The 23,102-nt window shown below is 41.1% G+C and overlaps 1 protein-coding gene across 1 annotated transcript; it reads left to right on the top strand.

Annotated features, from left to right (window-relative positions):
• The first annotated feature begins 1,156 nt into the window (after positions 1-1,156).
• Positions 1,157-13,333, top strand: LOC311230615 (collagenase 3-like). Its single transcript, XM_084316950.1, is given in 15 exon segments — positions 1,157-1,271; positions 3,013-3,251; positions 4,763-4,911; positions 6,464-6,538; positions 6,541-6,588; positions 7,973-8,038; positions 8,041-8,127; positions 10,456-10,576; positions 11,144-11,277; positions 12,008-12,043; positions 12,046-12,069; positions 12,072-12,104; positions 12,107-12,164; positions 12,547-12,650; positions 12,764-13,333. Coding segments are annotated over 15 exon segments (1,374 nt in total). The 5' UTR covers positions 1,157-1,172; the 3' UTR covers positions 12,865-13,333.
• Positions 13,334-23,102: the final 9,769 nt, after the last annotated feature.

A 23,102-nucleotide genomic window follows, 5' to 3' on the forward strand; every position in this document is an offset into this window, starting at 1 on the left:
ATAAAGTTCTAGTTTATAGAAATAATACTTCAACATTCATTTTCAAAATTAGTTCTTCTCAGACATGAGACGTTTAGTCATGAGAACCTCATAGCTCTCATGTACCTATGAGAGGGTACAAGACAACGGTTGCTATGTGCAAAACAACGGTTGCCATGTGTTGATATATGAGAAATATATAGACAAAAACGTAATAATTTTGTGTCTTATTACTGGATCTTGTACACAAGTCACAGTAGAACAGGAAGACCATGTTTCTCCCGTGTTTTACCTATACTCTACCACTGCACAGAAGTTAGGCATTTTCTTTTGAAAGTGGTTACCAATGGTTACAGGCAGCCATGCTGGAAGAAAGAGAACTCCACAAAGATTCCATGTAAGGCCTCTATCGTCTGTTACACAACTCCTTCAACTAGATTCATCACAGACAGGACACTTTGTGAAATAGACAAAAGATGACATGGATGAACCATATTGATATTAGTCACACTTAGTCACATTCGCTGTCTCATCCTGAAATAATAAGAGACATCATGGGAGCACTATTGTCTGAATAGAATATTATTATCCAGAGGGAAGTGATTTTAATAGCTTTCTCAACAGTATTCCTATTGGAGAGAGCGTGTGTAAAAGTGATGGAATCTTCCTCAATCTTCTCTGTCTCTTCTAAAACGGTCTCCAACATAATCTCCATGTATATTTTTTCATTTGTCAGTGACTCATTAAAAAGTCCAGTAAATGAATTTAATCCATCGGGGGGGAAAACCCCCTTAAGCCACGACGATTTAGCATAAAAATATTACCCGTAGCACATTCAGGTGAGTTCAAAGCCCCTGTGGCCACTGGCACAGGCCTTTTAGAGATATAAGCACATTTCTGAAGGATCCAGGAGGAAGTGGCCGGGTGCTTTTACATGAATCACTAAGACACTGAGAGAGAGAGAGAGAGAGAGAGAGAGAGAGAGAGAGAGAGAGAGAGAGAGAGAGAGAGAGAGAGAGAGAGAGAGAGAGAGAGAGAGAGAGAGAGAGAGAGAGAGAGAGAGAGAGAGAGAGAGAGAGAGAGAGAGAGAGAGAGAGAGAGAGAGAAAACATAAACACAGGACTAAACACTATAAATACCCCTCAGAGTTCTACCACCCCCCAAAACGGGCCTGGACGACAAACGGAGACAACATGAAGATTACAGCTGTACTGCTCCTGGTGATGGCGGCGCCTTCCTTTACACTGCCTCTAGTGCCTAATGAGGAGACAGACAAGAGGCTACTAGCTGAGGTAAGAACACTGGTACTAATCCATACTGTCATAAATAACCTAATTTCTTAGTACCATAGAAATACTATGTATGGATAGTGATTCACTCTAGTATTTCTAAAGTAATTGGGGGGAAAATAACACAGGAATCATATAGTTTTATTATTGTTAATTTTCATACGGGAAGACTCTCCTCTTTAACTATTCAGGACTTTTTAACAGACATTTGTAGCAATATAAATAAAATTTACACTTTATTTGACTTCCAGTTTGATCATTTGGTTGCTGCTCTTGTTAAATGTACCTGGCCGAGTGAGTGACACTCCTACCTCTACGAGAACCCTTTAGAGCAGACATCCTCAATGTGCGGCCCACGGGCCAATGACGGCCCTCAGAAAGTTTCCTGACGGCCGGCGATGAGTTAAGGTGTAAATGCACGTGTTATATTTGGTCCGTTTTCAAACCAACCTGCAACATCACAGAGTGCTCTTTAGAACTGTGCCCCCTGGACTAAGCTGTCAAGTTAGGAATGTTGAAAGCTTTTATTGAAAGCCTGGTAGGCGACTGCTTTCATGTTGTATATATGACTGATTTCGTCATCATTGCGCACACGTTAGCTAGCGAGTTGAGTGATTGCTGTTTTTGTGAGGTCAAAAGTTTGACCTTAAAGTTGTTGTGTAAGTGAGAGGGAAGTGGATCCTTATAGTCCAATGCTGGGTCATTTATTTGGCCCTCAGTTATCAAAACCCCTGCTTTTTAACTCTGTATGATAATATGTACAATAATGCTATAATTAAGTCATAATAAGTAATAATTACTGTATGTATATCTATCCACACCTGTCTGTATATCCGTCTGTACATATCTGTAGATACTATACTATATCTATATCTGTACATATCCCTTACCTATACCACTCGGGGGGGCGACAATGGCTCGGGAGGTAGAGCAGTCGTCTGGTAATCCGGAAGTTCCCGGTTCGATTCCTGCTCCTCCCGGGCAGCGTGCCGAAGTGTCCTTGAGCAAGACACTTAACCCCTAATTGCTCCTGATGAGCAGGTTGGCACCTTGCATGGTTGCCTCAGCCGTCGGTGTGTGAATGTGTGAGAAAAAAATTGTAAAGCGCTTTGGATAAAAGCTGCTATATAAATGCAGCCATTTACCATTTACTCTTCCTAGTTACACTGCTGGCCAGTATGACGACCATAGTTTCTTTATACCTGTATCACTGTACATATTAATACTACAACTCTGTACATATATCTGATTAGCACTATTACTCAGTATAGTACTCATTTATATATTTTATACCAAGTTTAATCACCTGTACATTGTAATATATTACTATTGCTTTACTGTCACATTTGCACTCTGGTTGGATGCCAAATGTATTTTTGTCATACTGTACTTGTGCCGTATGATGACAATACATTTTAGTCTAATCGAATCTAATTATACCCTGTAGAAGACAACTTTGGTAATAAAAAGAAAGCAACGTTTGTCATTTAATGGAGGTATTTGAGTCTAATCTAATTTAGATTATGCAGACAACATCCGCGCACCGTATAATGTTAGAATTGTTTAACCCTTTCACACTACCACACTACAAACCGTCTGTAGTGCGGCAGTGAAAAGGGTTACCCTTCTGTATTGTCGCATTGAAAGGGTTAACCCTTTGGTAGTGTGGTAGTGAAAGGATGAACACATCCAGTTCTTCTTCAAAACACTTCAAAACACACCGTCTCTCCTCCTCAACGTCCAGAAATACCTCAAGCGGTTCTACAACCTGCCGGCCGGCCTCCTGGGGAGGCGCAGCGCCTCCGGCGTCATGGAGGCCAAGGTCAGGGAGATGCAGAGCTTCTTCAAGCTGGAGGTGACGGGGAACCTGGACGCCAACACGCTGGAGGTGATGCAGATGGCCAGGTGCGGCGTGCCGGATGTGGGGGAGTACAACCACTTCCCCCGGCAAGTGAAGTGGCAGAACACCAACATCACCTTCAGGTGAGCGTCTAACAATACCTCATGTTAGATTCGGCACTGTTCTTCATCATCATCATAATGATAATAATAATAATGATAATGATAATGATAATGATAATGATAATGATAATGATAATATAATAATAATGTTAACACATTCCCTGCCACGGTTATATCCATCAATGTAGCCTCACTGCCAGCACTCTAAGTCTATGGAGATGTTTACCTTCTTTGCAGGGCTATAACTTTTTAAATTGTATTGCTAAATTGACATTACTATGGCCCATTCAACATCGATTATCTATCGTTCAGGATGTAGGAACGTTATACTTTTTCATTCATAGATTCTTCCAAAAATATTTTTGGAAGAATCTATGAATGAATAAGTATGTTTTTATCGTTTTTCTGCAGTAATTCATAGAATGTGAGTTATAGGCATAAACGCATATATAGATTATCAACTGCCGTTTATTCCCGATACACGCTATATTAAAAAATTCAACTGTATATGATCCTATACGTTATGTGTCATCATGCGCGGATGAAAAGGGGGGGGGGGGGGTTGTTTATAATTCCGTGATCGTCAGTAAATGCTTTATGTAGTATGGGTGATATATTGATCAGATCGGTTTGCAGTGAAAAGAATAAACAATTGGGCTGAAAATAGCGTCAGTGTCCTCTTACCGTGCGACAATGAGACTGGCGGTGAAAGATCCCAGGTATAGGACGTCGATCGCCTAGGTCCATTTCCGGTTTGTATGTCGCAATAAACACCAAAATCATATTGATTATTAAGTTTATAAAGCGATCGATATGTACATTGTGTCTGTCGGGAGTCATGCAACAATATCTGACGGCCGGATGAATTTTATTGACGCACAGCCCCCATATCCTGTTTACCAGTGTAACTCGCCCGACCATCCACCAGGCGGCGGTATTGAGCCGTTGTTTTTTTGAGCCGTAGGGTCCAGCTGCAGCGCCGGAGGTGTATATATGAATTATGAATGCCATGGCGAAAACATTTAATATTGATCTCAATATCGCTGTACAGCGTGGTCTGGCGGTATAAGCATGGCGGGCAATAACGTTTTAAAGCGTTTCCGGCGGTGGATGTGTTAAGGTATGCGTTGCTGTGAATATAGCAAAAAAACAACAACAACAAACTTTATTATTTTATTGAACTCATTCATGCATTCATTCACTTTGTGTCTCATTGACATTGTGTCTCACTGGGGCGACAGTGGCTCAGGAGGTAGCGCGGTCGTCTGGTAATCAAGAAGGTTCCCGGTTCGATTTCCATCTCCTCCACACGGCAGCGTGTCAAAGTATCCTTGAGCAAGACATTTAACCCCTAATTGCTCCCGATGAGCAGGTCGACACCTTGCATGGTCGCCTCCGCCGTCAGTGTGTGAATGTGTGAGTGAATGGGTCAAATGTAAGGCACAAGTTGTAAAGCGCTTTGGATAAAAGCACTATATAAATGCAGCCTGTTTACCATTTACATGTGTATATACCTTCTCTTCACGCTCCAGGATAGTCAATTATACGCCTGATTTGAAGAAGGCTGATGTGGACAGAGCCATCCGCAACGCGCTGACCATCTGGTCCGACGTCACCCCTCTGACCTTCAAGAAGATGCGAGCGGGGAAGGCTGACATCATGATCGGCTTCGGGAGCAGAGGTACAATTAGGCCACAGTCCTGGGTTCTTTCCTAAAGCCCACTCCCTGCACATTTCTGTCCCTTTATTGAGACATGGAGAGGAGAGACGGAACAGAGGAGACAGAGGAGAGATTGTTCTGACGGGACTCGACCCTACGCCCACTGGAGTTCTAAAAGCCAGGGGTCTTAATTAAACACTTCCTCTCTGGGGACATGGTTCTGATACATACTGTACGCTGGCGATATTTCATAGGATTAAAATAAAAAATTATCTCAGAAAATCTTGAAATCTTCTCTGCATTTGCGAAGTATAGCATTTTATGTATTAGAACCTTTTCATTTCAAACCTTTATATCAACTCATTTTACAGCGACGACAAGCTTACAAACCAAGACACAGTTCATCAATTTCATACATACAGTATAGGCACAATAAATAAGGATAAACAACAACAAATCAGCTAAGACAGTTACAAGTTGACAGTGGTCGGAGATACTTTTAATTAAATGCAGAAAAAGAAAGAAGAGCCTTCAGCTTCAGAGTCATTGGTCATTCCAGGTGTTGGTAGCATCAACGGGAAAAGCTTTTTTTCTTAGTTCAACTACATAAACAGTATCTCTATCTACCCTTACAAAAAGGTATCATGGTAGTTTGATGGTAATTTCAGTTTTACCATGGTACTGCCAATGATGGTACAATTCATGTATCACCATGGTCCAACTTTGCACTCAGATAATAACATGGTATAATCCAATTTAAACCATGATACCAAAGATGATATCATGATATTTCCAACCTTTTTCTTGTCACTATCATCATGGCAGTGACCATATAGTGACCAAAACAATTATGGAATACTGTGGCTCCCATTCATTCAATCTGACAGTTCAGGGATGTTCTTTACATGAGGCACATGTGAATGAACTTAAGAACTCTTACCATTTAAGACGATTTCCTCTTATGGTGGTTCCTGTTGTGTATTCTAGAGCACTGTGACTTTCCTGTTATGGCTCCTGTTGTGTATTCTAATCTAGAGCATGTGACTTTCCTGTTATGGCTCCTGTTGTGTATTCTAGAGCACGGTGACGTTCCTGTTATGGCTATCCTGTTGTGTATAGACAGCACAGTGACTTTCCTGTTATGGCTATCCTGTTGTGTATTCTAGACAGCACAGTGACTTTCCTCTTATGGCTCCTGTTGTGTATTCTAGACAGCACAGTGACTTTCCTCTTATGGCTCCTGTTGTGTATTCAATCTAGAGCATGTGACTTTCCTCTTATGGCTCCTGTTGTGTATTCTAGAGCACGGTGACTTTCCTGTTATGGCTCCTGTTGTGTATTCTAGAGCACGGTGACTTTCCTGTTATGGCTCCTGTTGTGTATTCTATTCTAGAGCACGGTGACTTTCCTGTTATGGCTCCTGTTGTGTATTCTAGAGCACAGTGACTTTCCTGTTATGGCTCCTGTTGTGTATTCTATTCTAGAGCACGGTGACTTTCCTGTTATGGCTCCTGTTGTGTATTCTAGAGCACAGTGACTTTCCTCTTATGGCTGTTCCTGTTGTGTATTCTAGAGCACGGTGACTACAACCCCTTCGATGGGCCTGATGGACTGTTAGCCCACGCCTACCCTCCTGGCAAAGACATCGGAGGGACACACACTTTGATGAGGATGAGAATTGGTCTAAAGATTCAAGTGGTAAGTGTAAGATCTAGTGTAGTATCTGTAAGATCGTTCCCAAACCCTTCAGTAATTACTTCCAGATAAAGTCACAGGTTCACAGGCAGAACACAATAATAATAATAATAATAATAATAATAATAATAATAATAATAATAATAATAATAATAATAATAATAATAATAATAATAATAATAATAATAATAATAATAATAATAATAATAATAATAATAATAATAATAATAATAATAATAAATAATAATAATAATAATAATAATAATAATAATAATAATAATAATAATAATAATAATAATAATAATAATAATAATAATAATAATAATAATAATAATAATAATAATAATAATAATAATAATAATAATAATAATAAATAATAATAATAATAATAATAATAATAATAATAATAATAATAATAATAATAATAATAATAATAATAATAATAATAATAATATAATAATAATACATAATAATAATAATAATAAATAATAAATAATAATAATAATAATAATAATAATAATAATAATAATAATAATAATAATAATAATAATAATAATAATAATAAATAATAATAATAATAATAATAATAATAATAATAATAATAATAATAATAATAATAATAATAATAATAATAATAATAATAATAATAATAATAATAATAATAATAATAATAATAATAATAATAATAATAATAATAATAATAATAATAATAATAATAATAATAATAATAATAATAATAATAATAATATAATAATAATAATAATAATAATAAATAATAATAATAATAATAATAATAATAATAATAATAATAATAATAATAATAACTTTATTGTATAGCACCTTTCATACAGGGGATTGCAGTTCAAAGTGCTTTACATCAGTATGAAATAAGACATAAAATAAGTGTAAAACAGCAGCAAGGAGTAAAGCATAAAGTGGGATAAAACAATGCAGATATATTAATCAAATTCATATCAGAACCTCACGTTCCAATAGGCTTCTTGAATTTGTGTAATCTGTTACAAAACATGATAAAGGTCATAGTATGCACCCAGCGGATAGTGTTTAATGTATTGTCTGTTTCAAGTGGACGCCTCTCATAGGCCCGTTTGGGTCTGTTGCCTCTGCTTTGGCACTGATCGCATATTTTAGTATTTGTTCTTTGTATGTCTTTTAAACGTGCTAAATAAACTAAACTAAATGAATAACAATACAATTATACAATACAATAACATATAGTGATAATAATGATAATAATAATGACAATGATAATAATTATAATGATAATGATAATGATAATGATAACATTCTGTTTGCACCTGAAGGGAACAAAGTTCAAATCAAAGGCTTTCATGTTGACAATATCGTGACCTTCTTTCTCCGACAGCATACAACCTGTTTCTGGTGGCGACCCATGAGTTTGGCCACGCCCTGGGTCTGTCCCATTCCTCAGACCTGGTGCCCTGATGTACCCCGTCTACACTTATGGTAGAGGTTTCCCACTGACTGAAGATGACATCGCAGGCATCCAGGCTCTCTATGGTGTGTACCACATGCAGGGGTTCATGTCATGTGTGTGGGGGGGGGGGGGACCTGCAGGAAGCAGGCTGGCCACTCATTATAGGTCCTCCTGACCCATAGGCTACATAGGAAACATTGACTTGTAGAGAACATAATATCAACCAGGGTTGATTGAATTGATTGAAAATTGTATTAACAGATTGCAGAATGGGTACAATACAGTGCAGCGCAATACACACAATTGTTAAGGGGATGCAGACCAGAGAAAGACTTTCGTCTTGTTTACATCAGGGTCCCCCATTTTCAATTCATCATAACATATATGACATACATGACATACAGATAGACAGTACTGCTACATCTATACATTTATGACATACCAGATTTACAAATACAGTACTGTTTGTGATACAAAAAGAGTCTAAAAAAGATGTACATTTGACGAAGAAACTGTACATTGGAGGAGGTGGGGTGGGGGGGGGGCTGGGTATGTGGGGTGGGGGGGGGGACTGTACATTGGAGGTGGTTGGGTGGGTGGGGTGGGGGGGGGGTGGGTAGGCGGGGTGGGGGTAACTGTACATTGGATTATCGACAAAACCTTACTTGGTCCCAAGAAGAGGGTCTTGTGTATTATTGGGTTAGGACATTTACTGTACATTGGAGGGGGTTGGGTTAGGACATTTACAGGGGCCAATTTCGAATTGCAGTCTCCCGTAGGTGCTTCTTGAGAGTGGTTTTAAAAGTGGGTAGTGATTCACATTCCTTTACAGCTGTGGGTAGGGCATTCCACATTGATGTGGCATAATTGCGAAACGTGTTTAGTCCCTTGTTTGAGCCGAATCTGGGTTTAACATGATTTGTGGAGCTCCCTCTGGTGTTGTGGTCGTGGTATTCACTGACCTTTGGGAAGCATTTTGACATATACATGGGTACCTTAGTCGTGTAGTGTATCTTGTAGACCAGGTCCATTGCAAGTTGCTGTACTCTGTCGTCTACTCTAAGCCATCCTAGGTTGTCAAAGTGTGCTGTACTCTGTCGTCTACTCTAAGCCATCCTAGGTTGTCAAAGTGGGCAGGGGTGAGGTGGGTTCTAGGAGTAAGGTCAAGCAGTAGTCTGACCAGTTTGTTTTGTGATCTTTGTAATTTTGTTTTTAGCGCCTTTGAGGTGCTTTGGTACCATGAGGTGCAAGCATAGTCGTAGTACCCTTGAATGAGTGCTCCTGCCAGAGTCTTCAGGGTATTCTTGTTTACCAGAGAGGAGATCCGGTACAAGAATCTAGTTTGTTGGTTGACTCTTTTTATTACATTGGATGCCATTTTGTCACAGGAAAGATTTGCCTCTAGGATGGAACCTAGGTATGTAATTTCATCTTTCCTTGTGACAATATTGTCACCCACTGTAACTGAGAAGCTGTCGGCCTTGCTAAGTTTGTTATTTGAACCGAAGAGAATGGACTCTGTTTTACCCAGGTCAGGTGTAATGATAGTTTGTTCTTTGTTGTCAGTGAGCCAGGTGCAGATTTTGACTAGTTCCGAGCTGAGGGTTTTTTCAGGACACATTTTTCAGGACACATTGCAGAGACTAACACTTCCCTCTGAGCTAAACCAACAGCCAATCAGCTGTTCAAGATTACCATACAGTTTACCAACATTACCATACAGAATATACCTGCATATAATTATTTGTACATACCTATATGCTATATCTATATCTGTATCTATCCCTTACCTACTTAGTTATACCGCTGGCCAGTATGACTACCATAGTGTTCTTATACCTGTATCACTGTACATAATACTATAACACTGTACATACATCTGTACATTTTCATTATTACTCAGCAGTACTCATTTATACAGTATATACTCCAGTTGAATCACTTGTATATTACTATTGCACTTTACTGTTACATTTGCACTCTGGTTGGATGCCAAACTGACTGAAATCTAATCTAATCTAGTCTAATCTAATCATACCCTGCAGAAGACAGTTTTGCTGTTGAAACATTGGTAATAAAAAGAAAGCAAAGTGTGTAATTTAATGGAGGTATTTGAGTGTACAGTCTTGCTGCCAGTACCAGCTCCTCATAAACACTGGAGTACGTTGAGATTAGCGGTACACCCGGACATTGTGCAGTGTATGTCAGTCTCTTTGTGGAAATACCATTGTTTCAAACAAACTCCTGCACACTGTCTGACTTGCAATGATACATTTATTTCACGTTTCATTGCTAACTTTTGATCCACTTGTCCCTCTCCTACGCACCTGTGAAATAGATGCGCAACGGGTTCTTCTGTTTTGAAATATCATTGTGAAAGATATCTTACAATGTCTCATGTCCAATCATAGGTCCAAACCCCGACCACCGGAAAGTGAAGCCCAAGCCAGACGCTCCAAACAAATGTGACCCCATGCTGAACTTTGATGCTGTCACTGAGCTCAGAGGAGAAACCATTATCTTCAAAGACAGGTACAGTAGGAGCTTCTACGACCAGGGAACCTTTACCATCAGACGTTTACCCTGTGGCTAGTGTTCTACAGTCTTCCTTTTGGCGAACCCTTACCATCACATTACTACCCTGAGGCTAGTGTTTCAGTCTTCCTTTTGGTGAACTTTTACCATCACACTACTACCCTGTGGCTAGTGTTCTACGGTCTTCCTTTTGGTAAACCTTTACCATCACACTACTACCCTGTGGCTAGTGTTCCACAGTCTTGGTGTAACACACCTTTAGTCAAACCCAAATCCCCTTCATGGGAAGCCAAGCATCTACTGGTCAGCCAAAGGGGAAACTCTCCCCGGCCAAGGGACATATTAGGTTTACTTGGCCTCAGGCAGAGCTATAATACTTTGCACCATGAGCTGGTAGAATTGTTCTCACCAGCCTGTGGTGCGATTATGTGTGGCTAGAAACAACAGTCTATAGTCTATCTAGGTCACTAACAGTTGCGTCTAACAAACATTATGTTTACCCATCTCCTGTATTTACTATACATGGGTTATATTGTTGTTATGTGGGTTGTGTTCTCTCTCCAGGTTCTACTGGCGTCTTCACCCCCAGATGCCAGAACCTGAGCAGCACTTGATCAAGTCCACCTGGCCCTCTCTCCCCAACAAGGTGGACGCAGCCTACGAGAACCCAGAGAAAGACCTGGTCTACATATTCAGTGGTGAGTTGGTTATAAGCTTAACCTCCCTTTCTCTCATCTGCCCTCTCTCTTCTGCTCTCTCTCATCTGTTCTCTCTCTCATCTACTATCTATCTCTCTCTCGCTCTCTCTCTCCCTCTCTCTCATCTGCCCCCTCTTCTCTCTCTCTCTCTCTCTCTCTCTCTCTCTCTCTCTCTCTCTCTCTCTCTCTCTCTCTCTCTCTCTCTCTCATCTGCCCTCTCTCTTCTGCTCTATCTCATCTGTTCTCTCTCTCATCTACTATCTATCACCATCTCTCTCATCCTCCCTCTCTTTCTCTCTCTTTCTCTCTCTCTCTCTCTCTCTCTCTCTCTCTCTCTCTCTCTCTCTCTCTCTCTCTCTCTCTCTCTCTCTCTCTCTCAAGTTTGCTTATAGGCTATTCTAATTAATTAAAGACCATTTCCTAATGGAGCATCTTGTCACCTTTTCAGTTTTCACTAAATCCTACCTTATAATTCCCTGCTAAAGATTATTTTAGGCTACTCATATAGGCTATCATAAATTTACAGCAGGCAACCCCCTCCCCACTCTCTCTCTTTCTATTCCTCCCCACTCCCCCCCCTCTCTCTCTCTCTCTCCCCCACTCTCTCCCTCCCCTCCACCCCCCTCTCTCTCTTTCTTTCTCCCTCTCTCTAATTAATGAACCACAAAATTCTCAGCAGCGTAGCCATTCGAACATGTAATCTGAGAGTGCATGGTCATTGTTTTGACAGGGATCAAAATGTGGGCTCTAAACGGATATAACGTTGTGGAGGCTACCCTAAGTACATCCACAGACTGGCCTTCCCAAGACGGTGAGGGAGGTGGACGCTGCGTGTACATCCCGGAGACCGCGAAGACTCTGCTGTTCACTGAGGAGGACTACTGGAGGTATGTAGTGATGGGAACGTTTACTTGTTCAAAACTAACTTAAAGGTGCTATAGATAACGTTTTTATAGAGTAATATCTTTTTTAATTATACAACCACAGAACGTTTAGAATGGTGTTGTTTACATGTTACATGTATGTATCCGCTCCCTACTTCCCATTTCCCCACGTGGAATGCACCTGATTGGATAAATGACACGCTGGTGCTCTAGTCTAGTGGACATCTAGTAGCTGAATGTTACCTATAGCACCTTTAAACTGCAAACGTGATTCTACCATAAGATAGTATATACAGTTACACATACTGTATACAGTTGAGTTGTGATGAAGTGTCATTTGTGGTATTTCAACCCATATTGCATTGTGTGCATTCATCACCCGCAGCTATGATGACAACACTGGCACCATGGACAGTGGATACCCGAGATCCATCGAGATGGACTTCCCTGGAATGGGTGCGGAGGTGGATGCGGCCGCCTATCACTACGGTATGACAGGATCTCCACTCTCACCTCTCCTGACACGTGTGAAAAGTGTGATTTTAAGGGCACTACTGAACCTCCTAGTGATGATCTCATTCTGATGTCCTTTACCTCCACAGGATACCTGTATTTCTTCCATGAACACGTGCAGTTTGAGTACAGCTACAACTACAGGAAGGTCCTGCGCATCATGAGAACCAACTCCATCCTCAACTGCTGATACATTTATGTAGAGAAAATGGTCTGGAACCATGACATGAATGTGTTTTGTTGTGCTAGACACTATAATTTATAAGACACAGAATGCTGGAAATTCCAAGTCAAAATTACCTTTTTTTCCTTTTATAGCTATTTATTTCAGTCTTTTTCTTGATTCTGTGTTAGTCTTTTGAGTATGGACAGAGATTCTTTGCAGGGTTAAGGTTGAGTTCATTCAGAAAAGAGGGAAAGAAAGTAGTGGGTGGAAGATGTTTTTACTGTGTGAAAGATGAGTGTTTTCTTCTCTTTGCTTTCCTTTTAGTGAAGTCTTTGGAAAATTCTAAATTCAGTGTTAAGCATGTGGTGTGTGATTAATGCTGGAGCTGAGAATTGCTCTATGTGCTAAAATACTTGTTGAAAGGAGGACATAGTTAAATAAACTATTGGCAAACAGAAAGGGCTGCAGTTGGTATGTTTGGAAAATAATAAGCGTGGCAAATGTTTGCAAGAAAATGAATAAAATAAAATAAAAAAGAGCTCTGTGAATCCTGTGTTTTGTAAAAAGAAAAAATTGGACAATGGTTTTTATTGTTATTAGTTTTAAGTAACAAGGTCCAGAATGTCATATCTCTACCAGAATGTAATGTTTCAGAACCTGAACCGCTACCTGGTTACAGCAGCTGTAATAGCATCTCAAATGTTGTCAGTGGTTCTCAAATAAAACCACAATCAGCATTTTATTTTTATTCTATTTCTCTCTCACTTTAACATAATGTTGGTGTGTAAAGTTGGTGTGTAGCACAGAAATCACTATTTTTTGTTTCTTTTTCTAGATTTGTTCATTGATCCTGTCCATTAGCGTGGAACACTACAGAGAAAAGGGAACATGTTGTATCCGACAGAATCATTATAGAATCATGGCAAAATCTTTAGGCCTAATACAATTTGTCTTCAAGTTGTTCTCACCTGAAATATCAGTAATTTGAAATCATTCAAATCAGTGACTGCACTAGTGCATTATTTGGTTGCACAATGCACACTTTTACTTTTCAAACTAGTCAAATCACATCCTATCAGTGACACTGGTCGCCAGATCAAAATGATCTGCACGCATGTTGGACACTGGAAGCAGAGTATTGCCTGCCCTAGGCCGTAAGCCCTAAGGATGACAATGACAAGAAACAAAAAGGGATTCTGGAAACTCCATTTCCTCACTCTAGTTCCTTACTCACACCACCAGAGGGCACTCTTATCAACCATCTGAGTGTATTCAGGTCTAAGGAAAGGATTATTGATTTGATTTGAAGCAGCCCTAACATAATATGGAAGAAAGTAAGTCACATAGCCTCTGTTGTTTATGCAACTCAACATAAAACAGCAGGATATGTATGTAAAGGAAATGGAATTGTTAAAAACTATGCTTTGTGTTCATTCATGGTAACAATGGGAACCGTGAAAATACTAACTCACGACTCAGATCATGACACATGTTCCCTTCATGTCTCGGCTTAAGAGTTCTCCCAGAGCATCTGAAACCCTTTGGATGTTTTAGTGCCAACTGTGAAAACATGTTTAAAGAGTATCTCTGACTGTATCTATAACAATCTGCCCGTCCTGCCTGCAATGGACTGACTTTTCTTACAGGCCTTCTCACTCCCCCACCTCTGCCATGGACATTGATTCCTCCACACATTCTGCCTCTCTGCTTTCTCTCTCTCTCTCTCTCTCTCCTCCTCTCTCTCTCTCTCATCTCTCTCTCTCTCTCTCTCTCTCTCTCCTCTCTCTCTCTCTCTCTCTCTCTCTCCTCTCTCTCTCTCTCTCTCTCTCTCTCTCTCTCTCTCTCTCTCTCTCTCTCTCTCTCTCTCTCTCTCTCTCTCTCTCTCTCTCTCTCTCTCTCTCTCTCTCTCTCTCTCTCTCTCTCTCTCTCCTCTGCTTTCTCTCTCTCTCTCTCTCCTATGCTCTCTCTCCTCTTCTCTCTCTCCCTCTCTCCTCTGGGCCCTGTTTCATGTACGTGGTTCAACTAAGTCGATCAACATGTCCATTATCCAGCTTCAGTTAACCCGATGTTCAAAGCCGGGATTTTCCTGTTTCACAAAGGAGGATTCAGTCTCGTTAACTCAAGCCAGACTTGAGAGTCAGGCTCAAGTCAGGCTAGATGCGCGCTCCCGTTTTAGGTGGAAAGCCAGCACGTATCGATGGCAGAGACCCTGATTCTCAACGGCATTGATTGATTAATTGATTTAAGACTTTATTGACAGATTGCAATAGGCTCAATCGCCTCGCCGACAAGTTAAATGCGTTATCTATAGGCTAATTCTAAGTCCCTCATTACCTCAATCAATGAATGAATGAATGAATGAAAACTTTATTTAACAGATTGCAGAATGGGTACAATACAGTACGGCTCAATACATACAATTGTTAAGGGGATGCAGACCTGAGAAAGACGTTTGTCTTGTTTCCATCAGGGTCCCCCATTTTCAATTCATATAGACATATATGACATACATGACATACAGATAGTCAGTACTGCTACATCTATACATTTATGACATACCAGATTTGCAAATACAGTACTGTTTGTGATACAGAAGGAGTCAAGAAAAGGGAGTATATACATTTGACGTAGAAACTGTACATTGGAGGTTGGGTGGGGGGGGTTGGGTACATTGGGATATTGACAACCATACTGGGTAATTTACATTGGAGGTGGTTGGGGGGGGGGCGGGGGGCATACTGTATAAACAAGTAACACTGTACATTGAGGGGGGGGGGGAGGAGACACTGTACAAACAAACACAATTGTACATTGAACTATTGACAAAACCATACTAGGTAAATGACTGTACATTGGAGGGGGTTGGAATGATTGGGTTAGGATATTTACAGGGGCCAGTGTTGAATTGCAGTCTCCCGTAGGTGTCCCTTGAGAGAGGTTTTGAAAGTGGGTAGTGATCCACATTCCTTTACAGCTTTGGGTAGGGCGTTCCACATTGATGTGGCATAATTGCGAAACGTGTTTAGTCCCTTATTTGAGCCGAATCTGGGTTTGACATGATTTGTGGAGCTCCCTCTGGTGTTGTGATCGTGGTATTCACTGACCTTTGGGAAGTATTTTGACATGTACATGGGTACCTTGGTCGTGTAGTGTATCTTGTAGACCAGGCCCATTGCAAGTTGTTGTACTCTGTCGTCTACTCTAAGCCATCCTAGGTTGTCGAAGTGGGCAGGGGTGAGGTGGGTTCTAGGAGTAAGGTCAAGCAGTAGTCTGACCAGTTTGTTTTGAGATGTTTGTAATTTTGTTTTTAGCGCCTTTGAGGTGCTTTGGTACCATGAGGTGCAAGCATAGTCGTAGTACCCCTGAATGAGTGCTCCTGCCAGAGTCTTCAGGGTGTTCTTGTTTACCAGAGAGGAGATCCGGTACAAGAATCGAGTTCGTTGGTTGACTTTTTTTATTACATTGGATGCCATTTTGTCACAGGAGAGATTAGCCTCTAGGATGGACCCCAGGTAGGTAATTTCATCTTTCCTTGTGACAATATTGTCACCCACTGTAACTGAGAAGCCGTCGGTCTTGCTGAGTTTGTTATTTGAACCGAAGAGAATGGACTCTGTTTTGCCCATGTGTAATGATAGTTTGTTATCAGCGAGCCATATGCAGATTCTGCCTAGTTCCGAGCTGAGGGTTTTTTCAACCTGTAACTTGTTCTTGTCAGAGACCAGCAGGGCTGAGTCGTCCGCAAACAGGAACAAGTTGCAGTCACAAGCTGACGACATGTCATTTGCATAAATTAGGAACAGTAGCGGTCCTAGTATGCTTCCTTGTGGAACACCACAGCTCACTGTGAGGGGGGGGGATAGGGTACCGTTTACCTCCACCATCTGTTCCCTCCCCTCAAGGTAGGATTGCATCCAGCTCACTGATAGACTATCAAAACCAATTGCTTTTAGCTTGTCAATTAGAATGGAGTGATTGACCGTGTCAAAGGCCTTTTGTAGGTCCAGCATGACCATGCCGCAGTATTTGCCTGCGTCCACCTCTTGTTTGATGTGGTCATTCAAATAGAGAAGGCATGTGTCAGTGGAGTGGGATGTTCTGAAGCCAGATTGGAATTCGTAGATTAGATTTTTTTCCGCTAGGTACTTTTCGACCTGTTCGTAGACTATTTTTTCCATGACTTTCGAGATGGAGGTGAGAATAGAAACAGGGCGGTAGTTGCCTGGGTCTAATTTGCTGCCCTTTTTGTGCAGAGGGGTCACCCTCGCAATTTTGAAGTCCTTGGGGACGTGTCCCTGTTTTATGGAGAGGTTTATTATGTGTGTGATGATTGGTGTGATGGCGGCTGCTGAGTCTCTGAGGAATTTGGAGGGGATGTTGTCATGGCCAGTGGCCTTGTTAGGTTGGAGGGCGCTCAGTTTATTGAGTACCTCATCTGTTGTTACCGTTTCCAGCTTGAAGTCGTCCTTGCGGACCCCTAGGTTTTTGTAGAAAGCTACTATGTGTTCTACCCCATAAAGCCCTGAGTGGGAGGGTAGTTTGTTTACCAGTGTTGTGGCTATGTTTGTGAAGAAAATGTTTAAGTAATTGGCTACATCCAGCTTGTCTGTGATGAGCGTGTTGTCAGTTTTTATGTTTATGTTTGAGAATCTGGTTTTAAGTTTTTTACTGCATCCTAGTTGATTATTGAGTAATTTCCAAAGTTCACGTGGTTTGTTTTTGTTTTCCTCAGTTTTGTCATTGATGAAATTCTTTTTTGCAGTTTTGATCATGGAGTTTACGTCGTTTCTTAGTCTGTTTCTTTCTAGTTTGAGTTCAGTCACGTGGGCTTGGAGTTCACTGCTCGTGCTTTTAGTAAGCTTTGACTGACTTTTACGAAACTCAGAGCATTTTTTGTCTCTGGTTTTCATAGCGGCCAGTATTTCGGAGTGCATCCACGGCTCAGCGCGATTTTTTACCCTGGTGGTTCTTAGGGGGGCCATGTCGTTTAGTATTGCTGAGAATTTGGTTTTGAAACCAAGCCATGTTTCGTCAACCAGTGTACCATTGAGTTCATCTGACCAGTCCAGACTCTCCAGTTCAAGGTTGAAGGCCTCGCTAGAGTAGGTTTTGAGGTCTCTAGATGTGACTGTTTTGTGGCAGCCAGCCTTTTGTTTTAGTTTTTTTCGGGTACAGAATATCATATAATGATCACTTAACCCACATGCTATAACCCCTTTATTTGAGATCTTGGACTTGTCGGAGGTCAGAATGAGGTCAATGGTAGTCTGAGTTGATTCACATACACGTGTGGGTTGGGTGATTAGCTGGCTGAGGCCATGCAGATCACAAAACCTACTGAAGGCCTTGAAGACGGGTGCATCTTTTCGTTGCATATCCGTGTTCCAGTCTCCAATAAGAATTTTGTCTACATCCTCAACTCCAGCTAAACACCCATCCATTGTATCATAAAAGCCACTATGATCTGGCGGCCTGTAGACTGTGCCAACCAGTAGGGATTTCGCCCTTTCGAATAGGATTTCCACCCATACAGTTTCAATTGATTTATGATTCAGGTCATTTCTGTTGATGAATTTGGTGTCCTTGTGTATGTACATACAGACACCACCTCCATGTTTGTTCCTATCATTCCTGATTATTGAGTAGTTCTCAATCTCTATCTCTGGATCTTTTACAGAATCGTCGAGCTTAGTTTCTGAGAAGCACAGTATGTTTGCCTTACCATTTATGAATATTTGCTTGATTTCATCCAATTTGTTTTTTAAGCTGTTAATGTTAATGTGAAAAATGTTCAGTCCATTGGCGTTGGTTATTTCATTTATGTTGGCAGGTTCGAAGTATTGTCCGTTTGTAATCTGTTCCTCTGTGTTGTTGTGGGTGGGAAGGGGGGAGGGGGGCGTCGGGTCCCGCGCCGTGTTGGAACAACAAAGAAGGGGGGAGGGGGGTGTCGGGTCCCGCGCCGTGCTGGGACAACAAAGGACTCGTTCCTGGTTGTTTTTGTTGTTAGCTCTGCTAGCTAGCCGGCTATCGGGCGTCGAGATGTTTACATCCCGCGTCGAGATGGTCGTCATGGTTTCGACCCTCGGTTCACCTCCTCTCGTCACTGCCTCACGTGTGCTCGTCTGCTGCGGCGTCATTGGGGAAGTGTTGCCGTCCGCGCAGTAGATGTAGCCACAGGTTGCGTTGTTGATGTTGTTGGTCGCGATGGGAACCTCCATCGCTTCTTGCTGTAGTCTCTGGTTCCGTGTCATTACGGGACCAGGGTTCTGATGTATGTCACCCGACATGAGCAGATATAATAAAAACATTGATCTCTTATTACACTTGCCTGCCGGGGGTAATTTCTTTCGTTCCGGATTTGCAGTAAGTACTGCGTGGATCGCCGAGGCACCGAAGGGTGGATGTTTCCTCTCCGTGCCCGTTAACAAGTAGAAGTCGCAATGGGACTGTTGATTTACGTTTTCGCTACCCTCCACTTCTGTCTGGAGTTGCTGCTTGAGTTGTGAATTCAGGTACAAATCCATAATCCACAGGAGGGAAAGTAGAAAATGCGCAAAGTACTTTGTTGTTGCTCTGTTGCGTTGGCTGTTGCGTTGATTACGGGAGCTACGTAAAATGCGACCGTCCATGTTGCGTGCTTATAATAGATGTCAGATTATATTTCTTTAAACTTGCCTGCTGGATTGAATAATCAAATGAGATCTTGCTAGCGAAAATAACTAGTTGACTGTTATACAGAATTACGAGACGGCTTTCTTACCCATTGATTGATGTATAGTCAATGTTTAACTTATCTCTACTGTGGTCCAACGGGTTGTTCTTTTGACTTCCACACGGACGACCCGGGTTCAAGACCGGGGTCCTTCTTTTTGCAATATAGGAATAATTCAATTTGGTGCACGTTGAGAGCTATATAAAGAATGACATCCTCAATGCATGTAGATTTATAATATTTTAACTTAAAACCAGGCTACTTTGGCGTATAATCATTAATATTATATTCAAAAAAATCATATTGGAAACACAGGGATTTGAACCCGGATCGCTAGGTTGGGAAACTTGAGCGCTACCGCTGGGCCACTGTGCCAGATGGGATAGATTCATTGTTTATACATTAATGAACGAGAGACCCGTGTTTAGAATATCCCTTATTTTGAATGAAGTTTTATTTCTTTATCCTCATTCATTCATGTGACGTCAACGGCTCATTCAATTTCTCAAATCCGTCAAACAGCGCATCTCATCAGACATCTTAATCCCAGTTACAATTAAAATAACCACATCATGTGTACGTCGCACGAGCGAGCGCCACCGTCGCCACGGTATATATAACGTGCATTATTTAGGACAAAGTGAATTTAATATCAGCATTTTGGGTCTATTTTACATTTCAAAAGCCCCCTCTGGAAGAATGGAGCACAAAAACGTAATTCAGAATGGTATAATGCAGATCGTAGACTGTGGGAATAGTTTCAGGAAACGGGCTGTCACTTCTTTGCGGGGGCGTGGCGATAGTTCAGGCTAACTTGAACTTGAACTCTGCTTTCGACCAGGCTCAAACTTTTGGATATGTTGTCATGGTGATTTGGAAAATCCAGGTACATGAAATCGGAAAGTCAGGCTAACCCAGTTATCCAGCTAAAGTTATCCGGCTAACTCGGTTATCCCGGTACATGGAACGGGGCCCTGCTCTCTCTCATCTATTCTCTCTCTCTCATCTGCCCTCTCTCTCCTCTCTCTCTCTCCTATGCTCTCTCTCCTCTGCTCTCTCTCTCTCATCTGTTCTCTCTCTCTCCCTCTCTCTCATCTGCCCTCTCTCTCCTGCTCTCTCTCATCTGTTCTCGCTCTCATCTACTATCTATCTCTCTCTCTACTATGCTCTCTCTCATCTGCTCTCTCTCATCTGTTCTCTCTTTCCCTCTCTCTCATCTGCCCTCTCTCCTCTGCTCTCTCTCATGTTCTCTCTCTCATCTACTATCACTCTCTCTCTCTCTCCTCTGCTCTCTCTCTCCTTTGCTCTCTCTCCCCCTCCCATTCATGTTCCCCTGTTTGTTTAGTATTTTCATGTAATATGTTTCTCTTGTCTTCGTCTAGTCTTCTTGTATTGTGTTATCTGTTTGTCTTGTAGTATTCTTGTTTTCCATAATTATAGTTCCTTGTGTTTTCTTAGTCTGTTTCCCTCCCAGGTGTCTATTTGTAATCAGCACCATCAAGAATATTATTATTATTATTATTATTATTATTATTATTATTATTATTATTATTATTATTATTATTATTATTATTATTATTATTATTATTATTATTATTATTATTTATTATTATTATTATTATTATTATTATTATTATTATTATTATTATTATTATTATTATTATTATTATTATTATTATTATTATTATTATTATTATTATTATTATTATTTATTATACTCTGTTCTTTAGTTAGTAGAGTATCAGTCTCGATTCGGTTCTTTAGTTAGTAGAGTATTAGTGTCTAGTCTGTTCTTTAGTCAGTAGAGTATCAGTGTCTACTCTGTTCTTTAGTTAGTAGAGTATCAGTGTCTACTCTGTTCTTTAGTCAGTAGAGTATCAGTGTCTACTCTGTTCTTTAGTTAGTAGAGTATTAGTGTCTAGTCTGTTCTTTAGTCAGTAGAGTATCAGTGTCTACTCTGTTCTTTAGTTAGTAGAGTATCACTGTCTAGTCTGTTCTTTAGTCAGTAGAGTATTAGTGTCTAGTCTGTTCTTTAGTCAGTAGAGTATATCAGTGTCTAGTCTGTTCTTTAGTTAGTAGAGTATCAGTGTCTATTAGTAGAGTATTAGTGTCTAGTCTGTTCTTTAGTCAGTAGAGTATCACTGTCTAGTCTGTTCTTTAGTCAGTAGAGTATTAGTGTCTAGTCTGTTCTTTAGTTAGTAGAGTATCAGTGTCTATTAGTAGAGTATCACTGTCTACTCTGTTCTTTAGTTAGTAGAGTATCAGTGTCTAGTCTGTTCTTTAGTCAGTAGAGTATCAGTGTCTACTCTGTTCTTTAGTTAGTAGAGTATCACTGTCTAGTCTGTTCTTTAGTCAGTAGAGTATTAGTGTCTAGTCTGTTCTTTAGTCAGTAGAGTATCACTGTCTACTCTGTTCTTTAGTTAGTAGAGTATCACTGTAGTCTGTTCTTTAGTCAGTAGAGTATCAGTGTCTAGTCTGTTCTTTAGTTAGTAGAGTATCAGTGTCTATTAGTAGAGTATCAGTGTCTACTCTGTTCTTTAGTCAGTAGAGTATTAGTGTCTAGTCTGTTCTTTAGTTAGTAGAGTATCAGTGTCTATTAGTAGAGTATCAGTCTCGATTCGGTTCTTTAGTTAGTAGAGTATTAGTGTCTAGTCTGTTCTTTAGTCAGTAGAGTATCAGTGTCTACTCTGTTCTTTAGTTAGTAGAGTATCAGTGTCTAGTCTGTTCTTTAGTCAGTAGTGTTATGGTTTGTAACCGACCCCAATCGCACAACACAAGACAGGTATGAGAGTAAGCCAAGAACTGGGCATTTATTGAATACAAACAAAAAAGCGGCACTGTCCCTTTAAGGGAGAAGAGAACACAAAATATACTGGAACAGGGAAAAAGGGCAATGTGCCTTTAAGAGGCGAGCAAGCTAAGGGGCTAAGGCTAAAGGACAGGGCCAGGGCAAGGGACAGGGCAGGAACAGGGGCACTGGAGAGGGGAACAGGAACAGAGGCCCGCGGGGGCGGGCTGGAGACAGGGACAGAGAAAACAGGGTTAAGGCCTTGGACAGGGCGAGGGACAGGGGCACTGGAGAGGGGAACCGGGAAGGGGCTAGCAGAGGGAAAGGGTAGCTGCCAGGGCACTGATAGCTACAGGGCCTATGCTAGCTGTACTGCTACATTAACATAGAGGCTGCGCTAGCTGCCGGAGCTAGGCTAGCAGACAGGGCTGGAACAGGGGCACTGGAGAGGGGAACAGGGAAGGGGCTAGCAGAGGGAAAGGGTAGCTGCCAGGGCACTGATAGCTACAGGGCCTATGCTAGCTGTACTGCTACATTAACATAGAGGCTGCGCTAGCTGCCGGAGCTAGGCTGGCAGACAGGGCTGGACCAGCATGAGAGAACAAGCTAGCTGGAAGGACAGTCCTAGCTGTGGGGAACTGACCTTGCTAGCTGAAGGGGCAGTCCTAGCAGTGGGGAAAACTGACCTTGCTAGCTGAAGGGGCAGTCCTAGCAGTGGGAGAAAACTGACCTTGCTAGCTGAAGGGGCAGTCCTAGCAGTGG

The sequence above is a fragment of the Notolepis coatsorum genome (assembly GCF_963971535.1).
Source record: "Notolepis coatsorum genome assembly, chromosome: 1".
Taxonomy (NCBI): domain Eukaryota; kingdom Metazoa; phylum Chordata; class Actinopteri; order Aulopiformes; family Paralepididae; genus Notolepis; species Notolepis coatsorum.